The following is a 22,367-nucleotide window of genomic DNA, read 5'->3' on the forward strand; positions in this document are numbered from 1 at the left end:
TTTACCCTGAAAATCCTGTTGGTCTTTAAGGTGCTACTGGATTTGGATCCAATTGTTTTCTGTATTTTTTCTGCTTCATTCTTACACATCCAACAATCTATACAACAGAAGCAATTTCTTCTGTCTCCCACTCCGATGTTTATTCTCCAGCCCAAGGGTCAGATATCTCCCTCCCCCACCCCGGAGGCAGAACTTCTCCTGAAACGAATGGAATATTTGTCTGCGCAAGGCACAGAGATCGCGTCTCTCCGTGATAGCAAGTGGAAATGTAAGAACAAATGAAAATCTGTTTCTCATTCTGCGATATCTGGTGCGTGTGTGTGTGTGGGGGGGGAAGCCTGCCTGTTGTACAGCCTGCCTGTTTGTTTGTTTTAATATTATTATATTAGATTTTTTAAAAAAAGAATCTGATGACTGAACAATTTCCAAAAGTGGAAATGAACATGTCTTCGGGCTGTCGAGTTGTATATATTTTCAGGAGAACCGGACACCCGAGCACTTTGACGGTTGCCCGGTAAAATCAAATGTAAAATCAAACACGCTCGTACAATCCAATGTTAACAGCGCTGAGCCAACTGCTTTTGGAAAAAAGGAGAACAACACATTTGCCACTAAGGATGAGTGCTGCTGAGGATGGGTCCCCCAGATATAGTGTCTCGATTCACGAACAGTAAACTTTCCACTTGTGCAAGAATTTCCTGCGCCAGTGGGAGATTTGTTCTGCACCTTAAAAGTCCCACCAGTCATGGAGTGGATTTAGGGGAACCCATCCTTGGCTTTTGAAGCATCTCTAACAAAAGCGACACTACAAAACACCTTTTACAAACAAATATATAGAGGTTAAAAATATTCCGGTTATTAGCACATTATATTACAACTAAGAATATTTTTAATATCGCAAACAACAGATGTTGGCATCCTCCTGGAGATCGCTAAGACATTAATACCTTGACACCTCGCTCTTTGGAGTGCTCTGTGCTAGAAAAACTTGGGTTTTTAAAAAAAAGAAATTTCTTCCATTTGACTGCTGTTAGGTGGCCCAGCCCACCAAGCATCTCTGGAACAGAAGCGAGTTACACAAGAGGAGGCCCTGGCGGTTCACACAGATGGCCCACCCGGTTACAAGCCACAAGAGGAGGAAGCACTTCACCAAAAAAAAAGGGGGGGGGGAGGATTTCACTGCGTTGAGAACATATAAAATGAAACACTGTGCTTGTCACGACTGTGTGACGCAACTTGATTGCTGCGAAACCGAAAACCGGCAGGTGAAACAAAACAAATGAACGAGTAAATAAATAAGGAAAACCTTTGCAAGCAGTGCTGAGAGTACAGGGTCGAGCTGCTTTAAATAATAAATAGATAACACAAAGGGAAGTGGTTTGGAAGGGCTGCTTTACTAGAGACGGTAGGTTTCGAGCGTCTTTGGAATAGGTTGCCACGCTATGGTTAATAGATGTAATATTAAAAAGTGCTGTTTTCTGTAGAAATGCAAAGCTGTGCTATTCCTTTTTTTTTCCTGGGCGATATTAAACCGTATGCTCATCTGCGCAGAAGGCCCCTTAATATTTACTTTTTAAAAGCGACATTAACAAAATGTAGTTCAAAATCCTGCTGCCGTGCCTTGCTCAAGTTTAACTAGAAACACAACATCCTCACATTGAACATGAACCCAAATTACTCTACAAACTTTTACTCTTTAAGGTGAAACTTTGGGTATGCATGTGTGTGTGCCAAAGAAAAAAGAATCACTTGCTCGATTAGAAATGAATGAATTCTTTTTCTTGACTCCCAGTGCATTGAAACGGCTAAGCAGCTGATAACGTAATCAATTTGTCGGGAAATAAAAGTACCTGAATGAACGTAGCCAGCAAAATGCAGCTCATCTCTTGCTCCAGAATGATCTTGTTCTGCGGGTTGTTGTAGCAGGCCGCTATGAGCGTCGGAAAGAGGACTTTGATCAAGCGAGGGTCGCTGAAATACTGGAACGGCAGCTGGCAGAGTTTCTGCAGGACAGTGGGGTGGCGACCGGACTGGACGATCACCTGGGGTGAAAAAAAAATGCAGACGGAACAGTGTTAACAGTCAGGAGACACACCTCCCATATCAGCTGGTGGGGGGGAAAGAAATATTTCAAAAGCTGAAGTATTTGGCCTGGTAAATGAAGAATAACATGATTGACTGACACAATTTCTTTTACCATACAACCATAGCACCAGCACCACAAAGAATATTAAGACTACAGTGCACATGTTAAAAATAATAATGGAGACTGGACTTATTATCTCACAAAACAGACAAAGAAACACAATATAGAGGGGTCCAAACAGAAAAACAAAAGCTGCAGATGGGATTCCAGAAGAGGAGTTGTTGCTAAAGTAATTCTTCATGGACAGCTGGAGGACTGGATGGCAAATGCCAACTATTGACACTGAACTGGAAAGAAAAAGGAGAATGTAGGTCGCCTGAAGTTCGACGAGCGGAGGCTTCGAAAGATTACCTCCCTCTCATTTGCCTGTTTATTTGTGTCTCTATCGGTGCCACTGGCTTTAAAAGGGGAATTGTTTAGATAAATGGAAACGCTGTCAGACGGCTGAGTTCATAACCGTGTGTATCTTAAGCAATGGAGTGCTGCTATTAAAGGTTTCATCCAGGCTGAGGTTAGTTGCTTAATCTGCAAAAGCCCAGATGATAAATGGCAAAATCTTAAAAAAAAAAAAAAGTCAGCTCAGAGGACAAAAACACGGAAGGGCTACCTGACCCAGCCTACGTTGGAGGAAGCCCCTAGACATTTCAGAACACTGTACAAAAAACTGAAAAAAGGTCAGGATTGTAAATCGTACTGGGGGGGGGGGGAACCACCCAGCATTTTACAGGTACACCCCCCCCCCCCGGCAGAGACTGCGCTCAAATTAAAACCAGGAGGGCAGAAAGAAGCAGCCGAGAGCACAGGAACATAAATTACAGGGATTTACAGGTTTTCAAAGAACTTTTAACAATTCATTTAAGAACACATTCTCCTGTCGTAATGCAGCTCAGGTCAAGAACAAGATCAACAAAGTAATAGTTCACATTTTTTAGTTCAATAGCCAAAATGAAATTGAAAACCCAGCCGGTGACTATAGGAACCCCTTAATTCTCTTAAATCCAAATGGAATTTTAAAGACAACCAAATATGCGACCGTATACCGCGCCAGCAAGGCACTGCATTGTTTCCTCAGGATGTCAAAACAGCAAAGATTGTCATTAAGGTATTAAAGGATACTCCCCTGAAACTATATTGTGATAAAAGTTACCAACTTCATTTTAAAAATTCATCATTTAGTTGTGATTTCTTTTTTTACCCTGAGTATTTTCTTGGCTTTTGTTTTTTGGAGGGGGGGGGGATTTATTGTCCTGAATGATTAAAAATGCAATCCAACAACCCTATGGACCCAGAATGTGGCAGAAACTGCATGAGAAAATCCAACAAACTAGTTGCTGGACTCTTTAATTTCTCACAAACTTCTAATAAAACTCCACTACATGTACTACCAAATTTCTATGCCTGCCTCTGGTAGCATCTTCCTAGCAAATCCACAAGGAACCAGCAATCATACTTTATGTTCTCCTTCCTTATATTCATCATCATCATATACCTTTATTGACATATCAATTGTCACAGAATAGACCATAACCTTTCTTATATTTAAAGCTGGTCTGCTTTGACAACCACTGTTTCTTAGGACTTCAGAAATGTCAACAATCATAGATCTGGCACTTACCACCCATGGAAATCCGGTTAACGACCCGGATTTGCATATTTATTTGCTTTATTTATTTATATCCCTTTCTCCCCAAATGGAGACTCAAAATGGCTTACAACATTTTCCTTTCCTTCGTTTTATCCTCCCAACAACCCTTTGAGGTAGGTTAGGCTAAGAGAGCATGACAGGCCCAAGGTCACCCAGCAAGCTGCCTGGCAGAGTAGGGATTTGAACCTGGGTCTTCTGGATCCTAGCCTGACACTTTAACCACCACATCATATCCAGCATGGCTACATCCCCCCTGACCTGGATAGGCCAATCTTGTTGAATGTCGAAAGCTAAGCAGGGCCAACCCTGGGAAATGTTGGGATGGGAGACTTCCTTGGAATACCAGGTCCGGGAGGCAGAGGCAGGCTTTGTCAAGCCACTTCTCTGAATGTCCTCCACACCCCAGCAGAAGTCACTAGATGTCATCCATAACTTCCAGGTGTGTGTGTGCGCGCACACACAAATGCAAAAATTTATTTTTTAAAAAATCATACACCCCATAGTGCTTTGCAACACAACCAACCACCTTCTTTACCATCAACAAAAACGCACAGTGAAACATCCGCATTCCATGTTAGGGAGTGCGGGGGATAGCTGTGTATGCTTTGAGCACTCCGTATCCTCGTAACATTATTTATGGGGCAGAAATGCCATCTCACTGTGACTTTCATTTATGGCCCTTTTTTTTTAAACAGACGTTTCCAAATTTTACCTTTGCTGGTGGCAACTCTAACAGAAGTCAGAGGGGAAGAAAATCTGAGATATCTCTTCCTCTAAAAATGACATACTTATTGTTATCAGACACTGAGTGTTACTTGTCAAGAGCACCCTTAACTTCAGCTAAAGGGACAGATCAAGGTGGGTAAGTCATATTATTCTGTCTGTAGCAGCAGAAATGAGCAAGAGTCCAATAGCACCTTAAAGACTAACAACAAAGCAGAAGCTTTCATGAGTCACTGCTCACTTCCTCAGATACAGCTAGAATGGGAGTCTGTCTTTATATCCTGCCGAGCGGAGTGATTTCAAATGCTGAATGACAACAGCAGGCATGACTGGATTAGGTGTGATATGCAGAGGGGCAGTAGGTGTGGAGAAAACAGCAGTGGTGATGGGACAGGAAACCTAGGTCTCGATTCAGTCCAGGAGGATGCATTGTCTTGAGCTTCATTATCAGTTGCAATTCAGCCACCTCTCTCATCTCCCTTTAAAATTCCAATGTAAGAGAACTGCTGCTCTTAGGTCAGCAACTGAAAGCCCTGAAAGGCCGAAATGTTCCCCCCACTGTTTTTTTTTTTAATGTTGTGGTTTCTAATGTCAGACTGATGTCTGTTTATTCCCCTGCCTCAGTCTAGCCTGCCTTGGATACAAACAAAGAGCAGGAATTGGGCACTATTATGGAAGAGGATGGAAGCCATCTCTGCCTTTATTGGACATGATGGAATTCAAGATTATCGCTTCTGGTTTAACAGTACCAAAACGCAGGTGGGATTATGGAGGGAATCAGGCAATTTGGCAATTTAATTAAAGAAAGGAAGCTCTCCCATTTGAATGGTTCAAGGTTTTGTTGGAAGTGGCTGAAGAAATAGCGCATAACTGATTTTTAGGTTGGCTCATCTTAAATTCATATTTGTTCACTCAGTTTAGGTATACTGGAATTTGGGAGCCTGGGAGACATTGCTTGAAGCATAAAGAATCGGGGAATTGCTCGTCTCTTGTCTCAAATCTCTTTCTGCTCCCGCCTCCAAGTTAACCGATTCCCAGCTGCTCTTGAGTTTCCAAAGGCAGACAGCATGCTCAGGCCTCCTGTCCCCACCGTTTTAACTTTACCAAGTCAGATTTTTTTCCTGCATACCTAAAGAATGGTCTAGGTCTTGATCTCCTCAGTTCTTAGAATTTAAGCAGGGCCAGCCCTGGTGGGTGCTTGGATGAGAGACAAGCAAGGGTTTCAATCTAGAGGCAGACAATGGCAAACCACCTATGAACATCTCTTGAACATATGAACACATGAGCTGCCTTATATTGAACGAGACCCTCGGTCCATCAAAGTCAGTATTGTCTACTCGGACTGGCAGCAGCTCTCCACGGTCTCAAGCTGAGGTTTTTCACGCCTATTTGCCTGGACCCTTTTTAGTTGGAGATACCAGCGATTGAACCTGGGACCTTCTGCTTACCAAGCACTGAACCACCCACTGTCCCTTAAGAAAACCTTTGGGGTCACCATGTTGGCTGTGACCTGACAGCACTCTCCTCCTCCACCACCATGGAATTATACAGAAATCTTGATCTTGTCTTGGGATGTCCTTATTTCCTGTCCTTCCTGAGATGTTCAGCTTTGGTAACAGTTGCAGAGTTCTAACAGTTTCATCTCCATGTGCTCCTATCACAAAATAACCGTTCAAGGAAGTATCTCTATACTTGGGAATGCCACAATTGATCACCGAGTTCAATACGGCCTGTATATTAGAGAAACACTAAACCGGTGGGGGTTGTGATCCTGAATTGGGTTGTGACATTCATATAGGTGGGTCATGAGGCTCAAACTTCTGAGCTAGGAGAGAAGGCTCCAGGCAGTGGGAAAAGGAAAAGACAGGGCTGAAGTGTCCCATTCTCTTCCCTTCCTTGGAGTGCCATTCTGTCCCAAGAAGTTGTCTTACTTCCAGCCACCGGCATTCTGGGAGACAATGGACAAGGATTGCCAGCCAAAGCCTGGCAACCCCTAGGTGGTTCGGGGTAGGCAGGGCCAAAATGGTCCCCTGCAGCATCATTTCTGGCTGTATAACAAGAGGAGGTCACCAAGTCATGGGGCGATCTAGAATATACCCCAAACTTTATGGTAAAAACAACAGAGTTTGGGGTGAATCCTAGAGAGTCCTACAACACAGTGATATTATTTCCGGTTATATAGCTAGTGATGGTGCTGGGGATACAGTTTCGCCTCTCTCATTTCCCCCCCCCCCCCGTCACCCTATCAAGGGGGCAAAGGCCAAAGGTGCACCATTCATTGCTTACTATGGGTGCAATCTTTGTTCATCATCTCCCAGATCCACATCACAAGAGCCCAAACCTTTGCCTGCAGGGCTGGATCCCAAACGGCAGATTCTGTTTAGAAAAAGTGCTCTCTTGCCAAAAAGCTTGAGAACCGCTGCCCAAAGGAGTTCCTCTCCTTTGAGCTTGGCCTCTTCTTCGCGGACCGCTCATGGCCTCTTATTAGACAGTCCTTGCGGATGTATCCATTCACGCCTCACTGGATTGTATAACCCCATATGGGGAGCAGTGCTATTATCTAAGGATTCCAAATTGTACCCTCAATGTACTCTTCTCTTTATGCACTCTCTCGGTCTCTTTGTTCCTCTGCCACGAGTCTCTTTTCAAAGCCCTGAATCTCTGTTTCTATTTTCCACTTCTGCTGTTGTGTTCTGGCTGCTTCCTATCATTGGAATGCTCTCCCATGACATCCAAATGTCTCCTGCAATTTTTTTTTTTAATATTAAGACCAAAAAATGATCTGTGTTTTTCCCCACAAGACTTTCCAGAATGATCTCTCGCTCCCGTCCTCATCCTTCTCCCCACCTCTGATGATAAGCCTGTAGAGAGGGACCTGTTGTTTTATTTATTTACAACATTTATATTCTGCCTTTTGGCCCTTAAGAGTGCCATCAAGATGACTAGATAATACCCATCTTTGTAAAAAAAAACACACAATAATAGTGATCCTTAGAACAAAGTTCGAGTCCAGTGATGAAAGCTCATAACTTGCCACTGGACTCAAAGCTTGTCCTACTGCTTCAGGCGAGCATAGCTACCCGCCTGAATCTACAGTTCAAGGTTTTTGTAAAACACCTAAGCTCATGGGGCCCCCAATCACATCAAGCACGTGAGCACTTTTGGGATTCTGAGAATGGGTAGTGGGTACCAACACAAAATGGCTGCTGTGGGATGGTGATATCAATCACAAAATGGCTGCCACAGGAGACTGAGCTAATCACAAAATGTGAAGTTCCAAGCCAAGCATCCTTCTATGGTGGGAGAGATCGGTTTCTGAACAGGTGTTCCGTACAGAACTATAGGTGATAAGTTCCCGGGCTCGAATGAAGCAGAGGTTGGCTCATGGTTTTGGGAAAGACAGGGTTGCTGTCCTCCAAGATGAGGCCTAGAGCTGTCCCAGAATTACCACTGATTTCCTGATGGCAGAGATCAACTCCGCTGATGATAATGTCTTCTTTGGAGGGTGGACTTTATGGTGTTGTACCCCACTGAGGCCCCTCCCTCCCCAAATTTCACCCAGAAATCTCCAGGAATTTCCCTGTTTAAGAACTGGTAACCTAGGGAAAGAAGAAGATGATGATATTGGATTTATATCCCGCCCTCCACTCTGAAGAGTCTCAGAGCGGCTCACAATCTCCTTTACCTTCCTCCCCCACAACAGACACCCTGTGAGGTGGGTGGGGCTGGAGAGGGCTCTCACAGCAGCTGCCCTTTCAAGGACAACCTCTGCCAGAGCTATGGCTGACCCAAGGCCATTCCAGCAGGTGCAAGTGGAGTAGTGGGGAATCAAACCCGGTTCTCCCAGATTTGAGTCCACGCACTTCACTACTACATCAACCCTAAAAGAAGACCGTAGGCACCAGGAAACACACTGAAAGCAGATATGAAGGTCAAGGAGCTTTTGGAAATAATGAAAGAAAACCTGAAAAAATTGCTAGAATTTGTGACAAACATGAGCCTGGTTCGTATTCTTTAGGCTTGCTCGCTTTCACCATCCCTTCCCACCACCACACCGGGATCAAAAACTTCCTAGCTTGGCATAAACCCAATCTGTTGCGACACTGGAGTTATTTCGAGTGCGTGCCCCAGAAAACGGCATTGCAAAATATTCTGGCACAGATTTGCTGGTCTGAGAAACCTGGAAGAGTCGCTTAAATATATCCACTGCTATCTTCAACAATCGCCTGCTCAAAACAAACTGGCTAAATCCCACTTGAAAAGGGCCTTTCGCAAGAATCCGATGGTGTGCTTCACGTTACCAAAGGGTAAACAAGATTTTCAAGGCCGGTCAAAACAGTCCATTTGCAAAGAGCATTTGATCTTAATTAGACAAGTTGTTTCCCCATCTATCAAAGAACTCTCCAGACAATTCCCTCCCACCCGCTATGGTCCATTAATAATACTAATAAAAAAAATCAAATTAATCTTCGGGAGTTAACAGTTGCAGCAATAATCCATTACCCAGAGTTCCTTTAATGTACAATTCGGGTGTTTTGTAGAATTGGGTCTTTGAAGATGCAAACAGAGCAATGCTGGAGCAAGCTTTGTGAGTCTCTCTCCATATCTGTATATACACAAATACATATATTCTCTCTTGATATCTACATATCGAGAGAGAATGTACATATGTATTTGTGTATGAACATGCATGTGATATGATCTATACATGTATGTATGTGTATGTATATGATGTGATATATTCACAACAGTTAAGGGTAAATTAGCTCACACTTAAGAGAAGCTGTTATCGTCTGATTCTTTTGAAAAGAGACATCCGTTCATTTTATGTTTTATGTCAGAAATTGTGATCTGTGACTATAAGATTTTGTATATTGTTATTGCTGGTCAATTGGCCATAATAAATTGAGAATTATGTTCTCGGTGTCACCTTCCCCACTACAGAACCCTCAAAGCAACTCACAGATAAATAAATAATGTTTAAAACAAAATGCAAAAGTTAGGACAATCTATATAAAAAAATAAAAAAATAAAAATCGATCTGTTCACAGCTGTAACAGACTGCTATAGAAGACAGAGCAGGAAAAATGTTAATTTAATTAGTATTGTTATGGAGCAGATATGAAACTATTTAAAGTGCATTCAGAAAAAGTATTATAAGATAAGGGTTAAGGGGTGCAAGAAACTGGCAAAGTGGACAATGATGACCCCTAAAACTGCAGAAAATTACTGGATGTCTCCATTCCAAAATAACGGGACTGCCATTTCTGTCCACAAGTTTGTTTTCTTATTTGAAATTTTTAATCTCATCCTGTCCTGAAGGTGGCTGACATAGATTTTAGCTTGAACTTAGAGAAATGAAATCATTATTAAAGGTTCCGGAGTCAATCTGGGATTGTCTTAGAGGCAACAGAAAAACAGCAACAAACCAACAACAATTTGGTTTGTTACCAAATGAGACAGAGTTGAACAACAGAAACACAGTGATGGTCTTTTGGAAATGGGATTTTTTAAAAAAAGTGGAATTGTTGACTTGGAACTAGTTGAAAGGTAACTGTGATAAAATAACTGGAATTTGTTTACATCATCTAATTCAATATAAGACTAGAGCCACACAGATACTTTGCAATTGTCGATTTCCTAAATGAATGGAATATTGGTTCGTATTTTGGAAAGAAGTATCCAGGAGACAAATCAGGACATGAATGCAACATTAAACAACATGCAGATCCTGCAAACAGCAGTCTAAATGCTCTGACAATTTGTGTATGGATGCTTTCTCCCCCTCTTTTGTATTCCTATCAGAGAAGCCCTCCCAGAAACATGAAATGCTTTTATTCTAGGAATTTAAACTTGTGTATTTAGCCATATGTAAGAATCATAGACCACTAGGGCCCTCCCACAGATATCAATGTAAAACATGCTACTTATTCCCCGAGGACCAAGCTAACCACTACAGCAATATCTCCTTTGTAGCAAAGATGAATTCTATGTTAAGTGACGTGAGAAACGTGCCCCCCCCCCCGCTCCCTTCTATTTGACCTTTTGCAACCATTTATTCTCTGTTCAGATCTGACTCTCTTAGGAGTGTGTTGGGCTAAAAAGCTAATGGGTCTAAAAGGCCGCAAGCTGCCATTCTGGGAGTCTCCCGTACAAATTGGAACATGGCCATTAGAAACGCTTTGACTGGTGGAACTCCACCGTGGGGGGACTTCAGTTCGTGCCCTTCCATTCTGCACATTCAGCTTGGAGTGAAAGAGCGACCAGTTTCAAACAAGCAGAAACTGAACTTCGGCGAGATACAATTTTGAACAGTACAATACCCCGGCTGGATGCTTAGAACGCTTGGCTTTACGGGAGGCTGTTTATAACTACATGAAAGAACCTGTTCTTTTAGTAGATAAGTATGAGTATCCACCCCTCTTTCTCTCTCCCTCCAGTCAGATCTGCGTTATTTCTTTGTTACTCTATAAACAATTCCCAGACTGTAAGCATTTAATCAGAAGGGGATGTCATCGCTTTGGTCAAACCCTGCTCTCGTTTTTCTTCCTCCACCATTAGTAAGGGATCTTTCAGGCAAAAAAAAAAAAAAAAAAGTAGTGTTTTTGCTAGTATTCATCACTGATATCGACCTTCCCATAGGAAAACTGTTATTTTCAAGTTTTAAAAGGATCATCTGGTCTGTTTTAAGAACCTGAATGAACACAATCCCTCCCGCCAAATGAAAGTAAGTATAACTTCAAGTTTTGCTGTAATAACAGTTCCCTGTAATTTTCACTTGGAGGTCAGACCTGAATATTTAATGGTCATTACAAGTGCGTGGGGCCAAAAATCAGATTGAAACTCAATCTTCATTCCAACGGACAGTTCAACAAGAATCTGTTGGTTAGTGCGAAAGACAGTAACAAATGAATCAACGCATCCTCCATGCCAAATTTCAGACAAATGGGGGAAATTGTCTTGAGTTTATTCACAAAGATGGTGTTCATAATTGGTACACTTGGATATTAAAACGTACATTTCCTAATCCCCCTGTTCACATACAAGCTGTCTAAATCTTAAGATCCCATTTAAAGTGACAAATGCCTTCTCCAAGCTGACCAACAGGGAGGTGGGGGGGTGTCAAAATCCACACAATATGTATGAGTGTCCACCCCTTTCACACATTGTCTTTCACACAATATGTGTGAAAGAGCCACAGTTTGGTCACCCCCGCTATAGAAGAACAGTGTTTCTTTATGAAGAAAATCTTATTTCCGTGAAGCTTACCAAGCACACGAAGCTAGGGTAGCACTCTAAAACAACTCCATTCGAATTCAGTGGCACCTTTGAGGCCAAAAGATTTTTCGGGGTATATGGTTTCCAGACCTAAAGCTCCTTTTGCCAGATACCATGAAGGGAACTTTGCTTCTCAAAAAACTTTTTATCCTGAAAATCTTGTTGGTTTCTAAGCTGCTACTGGCCTTGAACCTCGCTGTTCTACTGCAGCCCAACAGGTTACCCTCAGCAACCCCCCCAAACCTGCGATCCTGTACTCAATTGCATTGCTTGATCTCAAACAGCCGCGTTACGTGCAGGCTTGGAGCTCTGGGACAGTATGGCAAAAGAAAACTGTGACACCTTTTAAATGTTCTTTAGATAGCGATCTTAATAAAATTTTTAAAAAGGATAAACAAATGCTGCATTTAAAACGGATAAACTAGTTCGAGAAAAAATGAATATATAAGGAACAGATGTAAGAAAATACACAGCATATGAGAAAAAAAGGAAGCTTGGAAATGGAAAAGAAAGATCGATGCCCTCGGGCTCTTTCGTTCTAATGCAAGCATGTCTTTGCGCCCAGGCAGCTTACTGAGAAGACGTCCCGCTCTCTGAGTTCTTGTGCGAGTGCCATGGGAAAAGCGGTAGGGTTGTAGAGACGATTAGGGTGAATTAATGTCTGGCATGACCCCATCCGTTATCATACAATGCGGTTGCATTTCCATATTCTTCCAGTGAGCTCTATGAGATATTTAAATACGTCCATGCCGGATAAGAATTATGTGACATGTCCGGCTGCTTACGGCTTTCGCAAGCTAAACAGATTTCACGTGGGCCTCGTTCACATCTTTTCCCCATCCAGGGTGACTTTCTCCCCTCCCCGCTCACAATCCGCCTAGACTGGATCAGAGGATGGTTGTCTGAATGCTCCAGATTTAGGGAAGTGTCACAAAAAAGATAGAAGGACAACAACGATGAGATTGAATTTATATCCCACCCTTCGCTCTGAGTCTCAGAGCAGTTTACAATTTCCTTTTCCTGTGAGGTAGGTGGGGCTGAAAGAGCTCTTTGAGAACTGCTCTTGAGAGGAACAGCTCTGAGAGAGTTTATGACTGACCCAAGGTCATACCAGCAGGTGCATAGGGAGGAGTGGGGAATCAAACCCAGTTCTCCTAGGTTTGAGTCCACGCACTTCACTACTACATCAAACTGGCAGTGTGCATTTGATTGGGAACCAATCAAGCTTGGTTTTGGCAAATGTGGGTAAAGGTTAACTGTGGTAAGGGAGGAGGACTGTGCCCCTTCATCTAGCCCACTGTACATCGTTGTCCCATCACTGAATGTCCATGCATGGGGGCAACATTTATGTACAGTTTAAGCCATCATTGCACGTAATTGTAGCCCGAGAGTCCTCAATGTGGTGCCCACAGCAACAGATGACACCTTTTCTGGAACCTGCCATGTGTTTTTAGGAAGTGGGCGGGGCCAGGGACAGTTTTACCCAGCAAGGCTTCTGATTGGCCACTGGAGATTTGATTGACTGCAGATTTTTTTTTTAAATGTTGCTTTAGCAGCAGCTGCCTCCACAGCAGAAGGGATCTACACTGCATTACTTGAAGTTAAGCTGTAGCAACCATTCTGTGGTTGGCTCTGCCTCTTGCGGCAGCCGTTGTGTTGCTGCGCCTGCCACGCCAGAATTTCAACTATGCCTGCAGGCTCAAAAAGGTTGGTGATCCCTGTTGTAGATTCTGGACTTAATGATGTTAGGGACCCCCTGTGTCACTCATTCTGGGAACAAAGAAGTGGAGGAATAAGGGTGGCAGTTAGAGGGGTGGAACTTATCCATCTCAAGCTAAAGCTTGCAGCTGGGGAGTCACAGGCTGGGTCACCAGACTTTTGCCCCAAACTCCGGCCTTGATACCCTTGGCTGAAACCTTTGAAATCCAATGAACTATACGGTTGCTTTGGGGATTCTGTAAAGGCTGTTTTCCAGGGGTAGAATTCTAGCAGCAGCTCCTTTGCATATTAGGCCACATACCCCTGATGGAGCCAATCCTCCAAGAGCTTACAGGGCTCTTACTTCAGGGTCCAGAGATAGAATTCTAGCAGCAGCTCCTTTGCATATTAGGCCACACCCCCTGATGGAGCCAATCCTCCAAGAGCTTACAGGGCTCTTAGTACAGGGTCCAGGGATAGAATTCTAGCAGGGGCTCCTTTGCATATTAGGCCACACCTCCCTGATGGAGCCAATCCTCCAAGAGCTTACAGGGCTCTTAGTACAGGGTCCAGGGATAGAATTCTAGCAGGGGCTCCTTTGCATATTAGGCCACACCCCCTGATGGAGCCAATCCTCCAAGAGCTTACAGGGCTCTTAGTACAGGATCCAGAGATAGAATTCTAGCAGCAGCTCCTTTGCATATTAGGCCACACACCCCTGATGTAGCCAATCCTCCAAGAGCTTACAGGGCTCTTTTTTGTAAGCTCTTGGAGGATTGGCTACATCAGGGGGTGTGTGGCCTAATATGCAAAGGAGCTCTTGCTAGAATTCCACCCCTGGTTGTTTCGTTACAACACTGGATTTTATGCAAGTTGTCCTAATGCAAACGTTACAAGTATATGTCTGGCAGGCCATAAGATAGGATGTGTACCTGGTGGGGCAGGTTTGATCCCACATTCTACTGTACACAGGCTTGGATACAGAGAAGCATAAGCATTCATGTATACGGGCATTCCTAGGCTATTACCACTACTTCTGAATTTCAGCCCGTGTCCCCCTTCCCTATAGCACTTACTGTGCTCTTTCCCAAAGTACTCATGAACACAAGCTACGTTATACTGAATCCAACCCTTCGTCCATCAGGTCAGTACTGTCCACTCAGGCTGGCAGCACCTATCCAGGCCGGGATCTTAAATGTCACTGACCACCTGACTCTTTCAACTGGAGATGCTGGAGACAAAACCCGGGAACCTTCTACCTGCAAAACAGATGCTTTGCTACTGAGCCATAACTCCTACCCTATAACACATATACACATGCAGCTGCTCTATACTGAATTAGACCCCTGTCCCACTGAGTCCAAGATTGCCTATTTAGAAAGTGCAGCCAGTCTGATGTAGCAGTTAAGTGTGTGCGGTCTCTTATCTGGGAGAACCGGGTTTGATTCCCCACTCCTTCACTTGCACCTGCTGGAATGGCTTTGGGTCTGCCACAGCTACTGCAGTTGTCCTTGAAAGGGCAGCTTCTGGGAGAGCCCTCTCAGCCCCACCCACTTCACAGGGTGTCTGTTGTGGGGGGAGAAGATATAGCAGATTGTAAGCTGCTCTGAGTCTCTGATTCAGAGAGAAGGGTGGGGTATAAATCTGCAGTCCTCCTCCTTCTTCTTCCTCCTCCTCCTCCTTCTCCAGGGGCTCAGGCAGCTGCTATCTGATCCTTCTAAATGGAGATTCTGGGAACTGAACCTGGGACCTTCTGCGTGCCAAGCAGATATTCTACCCTCGAGCCATGGTCCCACTGAACAGATGCTCTGTCATGACAAAGGACGAGGAAGCTCCATTTGGAGGGGCAAAATGAACAGAAAGGAGAGAGTCCCTCCATAGCCTTAGGCTTCGCAAGGATTAGTCAAACCTAGACAAGATGCCCAAACTGAACCGGGAAGGACGCTGTGCACAGAACATAACAGCTTCTTCCTTGAAGCTGTCAGTCTGTCCATCAACACTTGGAGAACTTTGTACAGCGAAGCCTTATATTGGCTGTGGGATCAGAATGTTCCCAGCAAAAGAGGAAGCCGCTGAAGGAGCTGTCATCAGAGAGCAGGCTGAAGATCTACAAGCTATGAAGTGGTACAGACGGTGGCTCTCTATGTCCATGTCATTGCCTTGAAGGCTCCTGGCTTTGTTTTAAATTACTGGGTGACATCCGAGTGCCTCGAGAATAAAAGACTGACCGGCTTGGCTAGAGGTGGAACCCGAGCGAAGGGCGAGGTCCTCACAGTGTTGTTGAAGATTTATTTTGTGGCAGAAACTCTAAAGCTAAAAGGCCCAAAATGTTTGCTAATGCTGATCTATTGAACAGACTTGTGGAAAAACATGACTAGTGATTTATTTTTTTTAAGGGGGGGTGAGATATGGATGCATTTCTGCAAAGGACTAAGTAGGAACCACCTGACTGATCCACTTTTAAGCCAATCCACAAGTTACTTGTAGGGTTGCCAAATCTCCAGGTAAAGCCTGGAGATCTCCCTGAATTACAACTGATCTCCAGAATACCGTGATCAGTTCCCCTGGAGGAAACGGTGGCTTCAGAGGATGGACTCTTGGGCATCACATCCTTTGCTGAGCCCCCTCTCAAACTCCACCTCTCTACCACTGGATCTCCAAGAATTTCCAAACCCAGAGCTGACAACCTCACCTTTCAGGGATCGCTGCTTTCCTAACTCTGCCCAGCTGTCTGAACATCACGGGAATTCAGTTTGCAGACTGCAAAATCATCTCATTTTATTCCCTGCAACCCATAAGATGTTTTAAAACAAGTTTAATGTCAGCAACGTCCAAATGTTAAACTATTTATCCCTTGTCCTATTTCAGAGTCCTCTTTGGTGCCTCCTTTCCTTTCCTGAAAACCACTCAGTGAATTCAAAGGTATTATAAATCTTAAATGTGTATCTGGCCTCACATAGCTCTTTTGTAGCACCTCATTTTCTTTTCTCAAATGACTTGCCTTGTCTTTCCAGTGTCTCTTTCTTCACTGTCCACATTTAGATGGCTGGAATATAATTATTATCAGGGTTGGAATTGTAGCAGGAGCTCCTTTGCATATTAGGCCACACCCCGGTGATGTAGCCAATCCTCCAAGTGCTTACAAAAAAGAGCCTTGTAAGCTCTTGGAGGATTCGCTACATTAGGGCTGTGTGGCCTAATATGCAAAGGAGTTCCTGCTAGAATTCCACCCTTGATTATTATAGAGAAAAACTGCATAATTGGGCTTGGTGCACTCCTGAATTTTTCCAGTGGATTCCTACAGTCAAAAGTCACATTCAATTCTGGGGTCATTTCAGGCAAAACATATACTAAAGTTAAGGCTTAATTTGTTCCATTTAAAAGCAGTGCCAAAATCCAGGGCTTATTGTTAGATTTGCACCAGTGGCTATTGTTTGCTGCTGGTGGCTTGAAAACCAGAGTTCATCCAAACTGTGGTTTGCTGTTGAGAGCAAACTGTCAAACCACAGGCTGAAGCACTGCCTTGGAGGCCGGACTATGGAGAAGGGAGTCTTGTGTTTCCTACTAACCACTACACTATGTTGGCTCTTTTCATTTAAAATGACCGCAGACCGAAACTCAGAAATTGAGTGGGAAGACAGGATTAAATGACAAAGCAACCCATAAATCCAAAGACTGCGAGATAAGGCGGGTTAATCCTGTTTGGGTCTACCCTTTTGTTTGCCTGTGGAAGTAGAATATGGATTATAATTGAGGAAGTTCCTAGACTTTGTTCACCAAGCCTTCAGCAGAAGAATATTACATGCTATTGAAGATTCTGAAGGCAATCATAGTTGATATATGTCTGCCTCCATGCCAAGGTAGTACAAACTATGCAAAACCCAACTGTTCAAGAGGGCTTTTGACACTGTACAAAACGTTTCACAAAGTTACTTGGATAAAGCATTAGGGACTAGGGCAGGTTTGTCGTACTCATTTGTTATGAGGACCAAATCTGACATAAATGAGACCTTGTCAGGCCGAGCCATGTTGGGTTGGGCCAGGCCATGTGTGTACCTATCTATGATTTGGTAGCAGGGATATAAACTTTATAAAGGACACACAAACACAAAGGTTAAGAAATCCTTAAAAGATCCTTAAAACGTTTGTTCTTGTTGGTCTTAAAGGTGCGTTCATTGTATTTCTCCCATGGGATCCAGAGAACTGGGCAAAAGAAGCTCTCTTTCCTTCCTTCCTTCCTTCCTTCCTTCCTTCCTTCCTTCCTTCCTTCCTTCCTTCCTTCCTTCCAGGAAGAGACACTTGGCTCAGTAGCTCTGCTGTGTGACCGAGAGAGCCTAGCAAAGCAAGCTATTCCTTTCCTCCCAAGGGAGGAGCCTCAGCCAATGGAGAAAATAGAGGTTTTGCTCTGTACCTGTGCGCAAGGCTGGCAAAGCAAGCTATTATGCAGAAGGAAGCAAGAGAGAGGGAGAAGGAAGCAGATGACAGCAAGTAGTTTGGGGGCCTGATAGGAGCCCTCTAGGGGGCCTGATTCGGCTCCCGAGCTGCATGTTTGACACCCCTGGACTAGGGTCTGTAGTACTGTGTACAGCTGGCTATAAGCTGGATCCTATTATGCAATTTTGCATAATTTAATGTGTCAACACATGCTTTGCTTCAATTCTGTTTTTGAGTCTCTTGGATGGTTCTACAAAACAAATCCTTTATCACTCACTATGTCTCAAACATCTGGTATTCATGTCTTGTGGCTTTCAAACATATGACGTTTATTCTATGTGGCTCTTATGTTAAGCAAGTTTGACCACCCTTGGTTAAAATCATCAATATTTTAAATGTAAAAAATTCAAGTAAAAAAATTTCTTCTCCCTGAGATATTAGTTCCAAGCCAGCCAATCTAGACGTTTCTGGACTGCACTTCAGGTTTCTTGGCTTCATCAGATTGGCAAACGGATGTCAAATAAACAGCTGACGTGAATACGGGGAAGTAACCAAGTTATATTTATGATTTGAGACGCAGTGGGATGACGGAAGAACTCCAACCAACTTTGCATCTGGCCATGCGTGATCGCGAGCCGAAGCACTTCCATTTGCAAAGATCTGCCAAACTAAAAATATTCACACGCAGCAATGAATATGCAAAAGTTAGGGTTTGTTTAAAAAAAAAAAATTATATTCCCTATGCGATGCCAACTCATCTGTCATTCATGTTAATTTAATTATCAGGCCACATTTAATTCTCCAATATAAAATGCAAATGAGCCCAAGAGCTGGCAACACGTGCTAATTGGGTTCATGATAATTAATTAGATTGGGGAGGGGTGGAGAGGAGAAAAGGGAAAGCATCAGAAGGTGGGAGGCGGAGGCTCATTAACAGTGACATTTTAATTAGGGAAGTGTAATCCTCAAATAGAACCCTCCGCTCCCCCCCCCCCCCCGACTGGTTTACTCACAGGCATTATTTTGATTGCAAGGTCCTCCCTTTATTAGCCCCTCTGCGACATCATGGGGTCCGTTTTGTTAAGAGACACCCCCCCTTATTCAGATGAGTGGTTGGTTGGTTTTCATCTGACTGGAATCCTAACATTACCAATCAAGTGGCTAGGTATTCCCTAGCTGCTAAGAGGACCCATGGGCTGGTTACGAACGGTCAGGAATAATTTCATCTCTCTCCTGTTTAAGGTTATGACCATTTATCAAGGAGCTTTCTGATGCATATATTTGTGTTAGCAGGCTATGCAATATTTTTAGATTGTTTAGTGTTTGTAACAAGTGTTTAATAAAGGTTACGTGAAGGAAGAGATCCCACCGTGAATAATGAAAGCCGCAACTATGGTGGGTGGTAGATGTCCCTCCTCAACAGCTGCCCTGAGGGTGAAGGAAAGCCAGAAGAGTGATTAAAACGTGGAACTCGCTGCCAGAGGATGTAGCGATGACAACGGGAATAAACAACTTTCAAAGGGGATTAGATAGATTCATGGAGGAGACGGTCTGTCAGTAGCTACTAGCTATAGTGACTGAGGGGAACTTCCAGATTTAGGGGCACTAAGCCTCTGAATTCTAGAGCCAGGAGGCAACATCGGGGGAAGGCCTTGGCCTCTCTGCCCTGTTGTTGGCCCTCCAGAGGAACTGGTTGGCCACTGTGTGAGACAGGAGGCTGGACTAGATGGACCACTGGTCTGATCCAGTCAGGCTCTTCTGATGTTCTTATGGACTGATGTTCTTAATCTCCACATTCAGAGGTGATAAACCCCTTAATCCCAGAGCCAGGAGGCGACATCAGGGGAAGGCCTCAGCCTCTATGACCTGTTGCTGGGCATCCAGAGGAACTGGTTGGCCACTGAGTGAGACAGGATGCTGGACTAGATGGACCACTGGTCTGATCCAGCAGGGCTCTTCTGATGTTCTTATGAAGGCCTCGGCCTCTCTGCCCTGTTGTTGACCCTCCAGAGGAATTGGTTGGCCACTGAGTGAGACAGGATGCTGGACTAGATGGACCACTGGTCTGATCCAGCAGTGATGTTCTTATGAGACTTTCTGAAGAAACTGTGTGTGTTGGGCTCACAATGATCTCTCTCCAAGGTCCTCATCCACCTGCAGTCTCTTTTGAAGGCAAGGGAAGACTTAGCCTGCTACTGCTCCAAAAAGATGCTTGGGAGAAAGATTTGGGCTTAGAGCCTCTTTCTCTTGGACAAAATCCCAAGCTGAAGGGGAGGGGGCCTGTAGCTCAGCAGCCTTGCATGAGAAGGTCCCGTGTTCCATCTCTGTCATCTCCAACTCAATGATTGCTGCTGCCAGGAAACAGTTTTCTGAGCCTAAGAATCATTTTCGATCAGGACAGACCTAATGACCGATTTGTCAGTATCATGTCACTTTTGTACTTCTTGGACAAGGAGAATTACCACAGTTTAGACACACAGGAAAAGAAAATAATGCTAGGAAAAGTGGAAAGCAGCAGAAGAGGAAGACCCAACACGAGATGGACGGACTCCACCAAGGACGCCACAGCCCTCTGTCTGCAAGACCTGAGCAAGGCTGCACATGACAGGTCATTCTGGAGGTCAATAATCCACAGGGTTGCCGTAAAATGGAAGAAACCTGATGGCACAACACAATACACGCAATGCGGAAATGGGGAGTGGCTCAGCTAGTTGGTGTGATGGGAATGGAAAGATTCTCTGCTTGGTTAGGCAGCAGTGCAACAAACCACCTAATAACATGGAGCGGAGCCCAATTCTTGGAGCCGGAATGATCTTGTCTGGAGAAGAATACAACAAGAGTGTGTACAGATGAGGACTGGAAGGACGTCTTTCAATTACATAAAGGGGTTCTTTCTCTCAACTACATAAATGGAGGAATACGCGAAGAAACAAAAACAAGCTTTTACTGACAAATCGGTATCATTAAGACATAAAAATGGATCTCTCATCCCATCTAGTGGGAACTCTTGTAACAAATATTATGCCTAAGAGTACTATTGAGTAAGAACGATATGTCCAAGACAGATGTAATAAATGCTAAACATGCAGAGACAGATCAGCAGGTCCACTGACCTACGCTGCTTTTCATTTTCCAAATCAGCCAAAAGAACAGAAAATAAAACATTTTGAAATATATGCTTAAATGCAGGACTTAGGCTGTGTCCAGAGGGGTAGTTCCCCAGCTCTTCCATAACGAGCAGGCTGAGCTCAATGGATTTTCCCAAGTCAAACTGGGAACCAAAGGAAGAGTGTTGCTCGAATATTTCTGTCTCGGTATATATTCTGGGTTTAGCTTTGCACTGAAGAGAATTCAGGAGAAGAAACTGTGTGAATGAGTTACAACCTCTTCAGTGAGGAAAACGCGGAAAAGGGAAACAGATGAGGATGAAAGGGAGAGAAGACTCATGGAGGAGTTTCCGGTGATGCTAATTCTCGATGGAATTAATAGGAATATGTGAGCCCCCCCCCCTCCCCCAGTCAGATGGATGCAAATTCAGAAATGGGGAGGAGAGGGAGGAAAACCCCCCCAAAAGATTGACTGAGCCTGAATTTGAGATGAAATAAAATAAAAAAAATATTGAAAGTAACAAATTGAAAGAGCAAACTAAAACAGGGTCTTTGACGACTCTGCTGCGAGGCGGATTCGGCAAGGCCACCTGCTGGGGTGACACAGTTCCCGGCGACCTCAGATGAAAATGCCAACAGAGGAGGGCACACGAGAAAAGCTTCCTTGGAATCCCCGCTGCCTTGATATTGTTGGCACACGAGCACTGCCTGGGCCGTTCCAAGGAAGTCCCCATCTGTCCAGAAGCCCTTGCCAAACGCAAAATGGTTAAACGGCAGAGAAAAGTGCATTTTCCTGGGCGCTTCTGTATGCCAAGAAGGCTGGTCCCGTCGCCACGGGGAATCCAAAAAGCTCCAGCCGACCTCTGGGGAGGGCAAAGAAATGCATTGCCGATCCATGGTCTGAAGAGCATCAGAATCCCGGCAGGGGTTTTGGATCTCTGCTTCAGTGGAGCAAAATTCTGCTTCGGCTTCCAAATATTGTTTTAAATGCTGCCCTCTGAAGTCAAAGCTCTCTCTGGACTCAACGTTCTGAGGGACTGCAGCCAAAACAAAGGAAGGATCTATTTTTTTTTTTAACCATCTCAAGAATGATAGACATTTCACAGCCCTCTTTGCTACTGGCCTAAAGAAACCGTAACAAAAGAAACAACTCTTGAGAAGGTAGTAGCTCGGCTCAAGAAGTGCCTTTTAATTTATACTGAAATGGTGGTGGTGGTAGTGGGGGGAAATGACGCTCTCGCCTTCCACGCCGGTAAAGCAAGCTATGTGCTATTAAGAAAAGTATGCTGCAGAAAAGGACGAGAGACGCAGAGACCAAGGCGTTGTAGGAGAAAAT

At 44.1% G+C, this 22,367-nt stretch overlaps 1 protein-coding gene across 2 annotated transcripts in view; it reads right to left on the reverse strand.

Annotated features, from left to right (window-relative positions):
* SCAPER (S-phase cyclin A associated protein in the ER) overlaps nt 1–22,367 on the reverse strand; it is a 251,036-nt gene that overhangs the window by 4,522 nt on the left and 224,147 nt on the right. For both annotated transcript variants that reach the window (XM_060259908.1, XM_060259909.1), the window contains one exon: nt 1,851–2,042. In XM_060259908.1, the coding sequence (XP_060115891.1) occupies nt 1,851–2,042 (192 nt within the window). The remainder of the gene's footprint in view (nt 1–1,850; nt 2,043–22,367) is intronic.

This window comes from Heteronotia binoei, chromosome 19 (genome assembly GCF_032191835.1).
Source record: "Heteronotia binoei isolate CCM8104 ecotype False Entrance Well chromosome 19, APGP_CSIRO_Hbin_v1, whole genome shotgun sequence".
Taxonomy (NCBI): domain Eukaryota; kingdom Metazoa; phylum Chordata; class Lepidosauria; order Squamata; family Gekkonidae; genus Heteronotia; species Heteronotia binoei.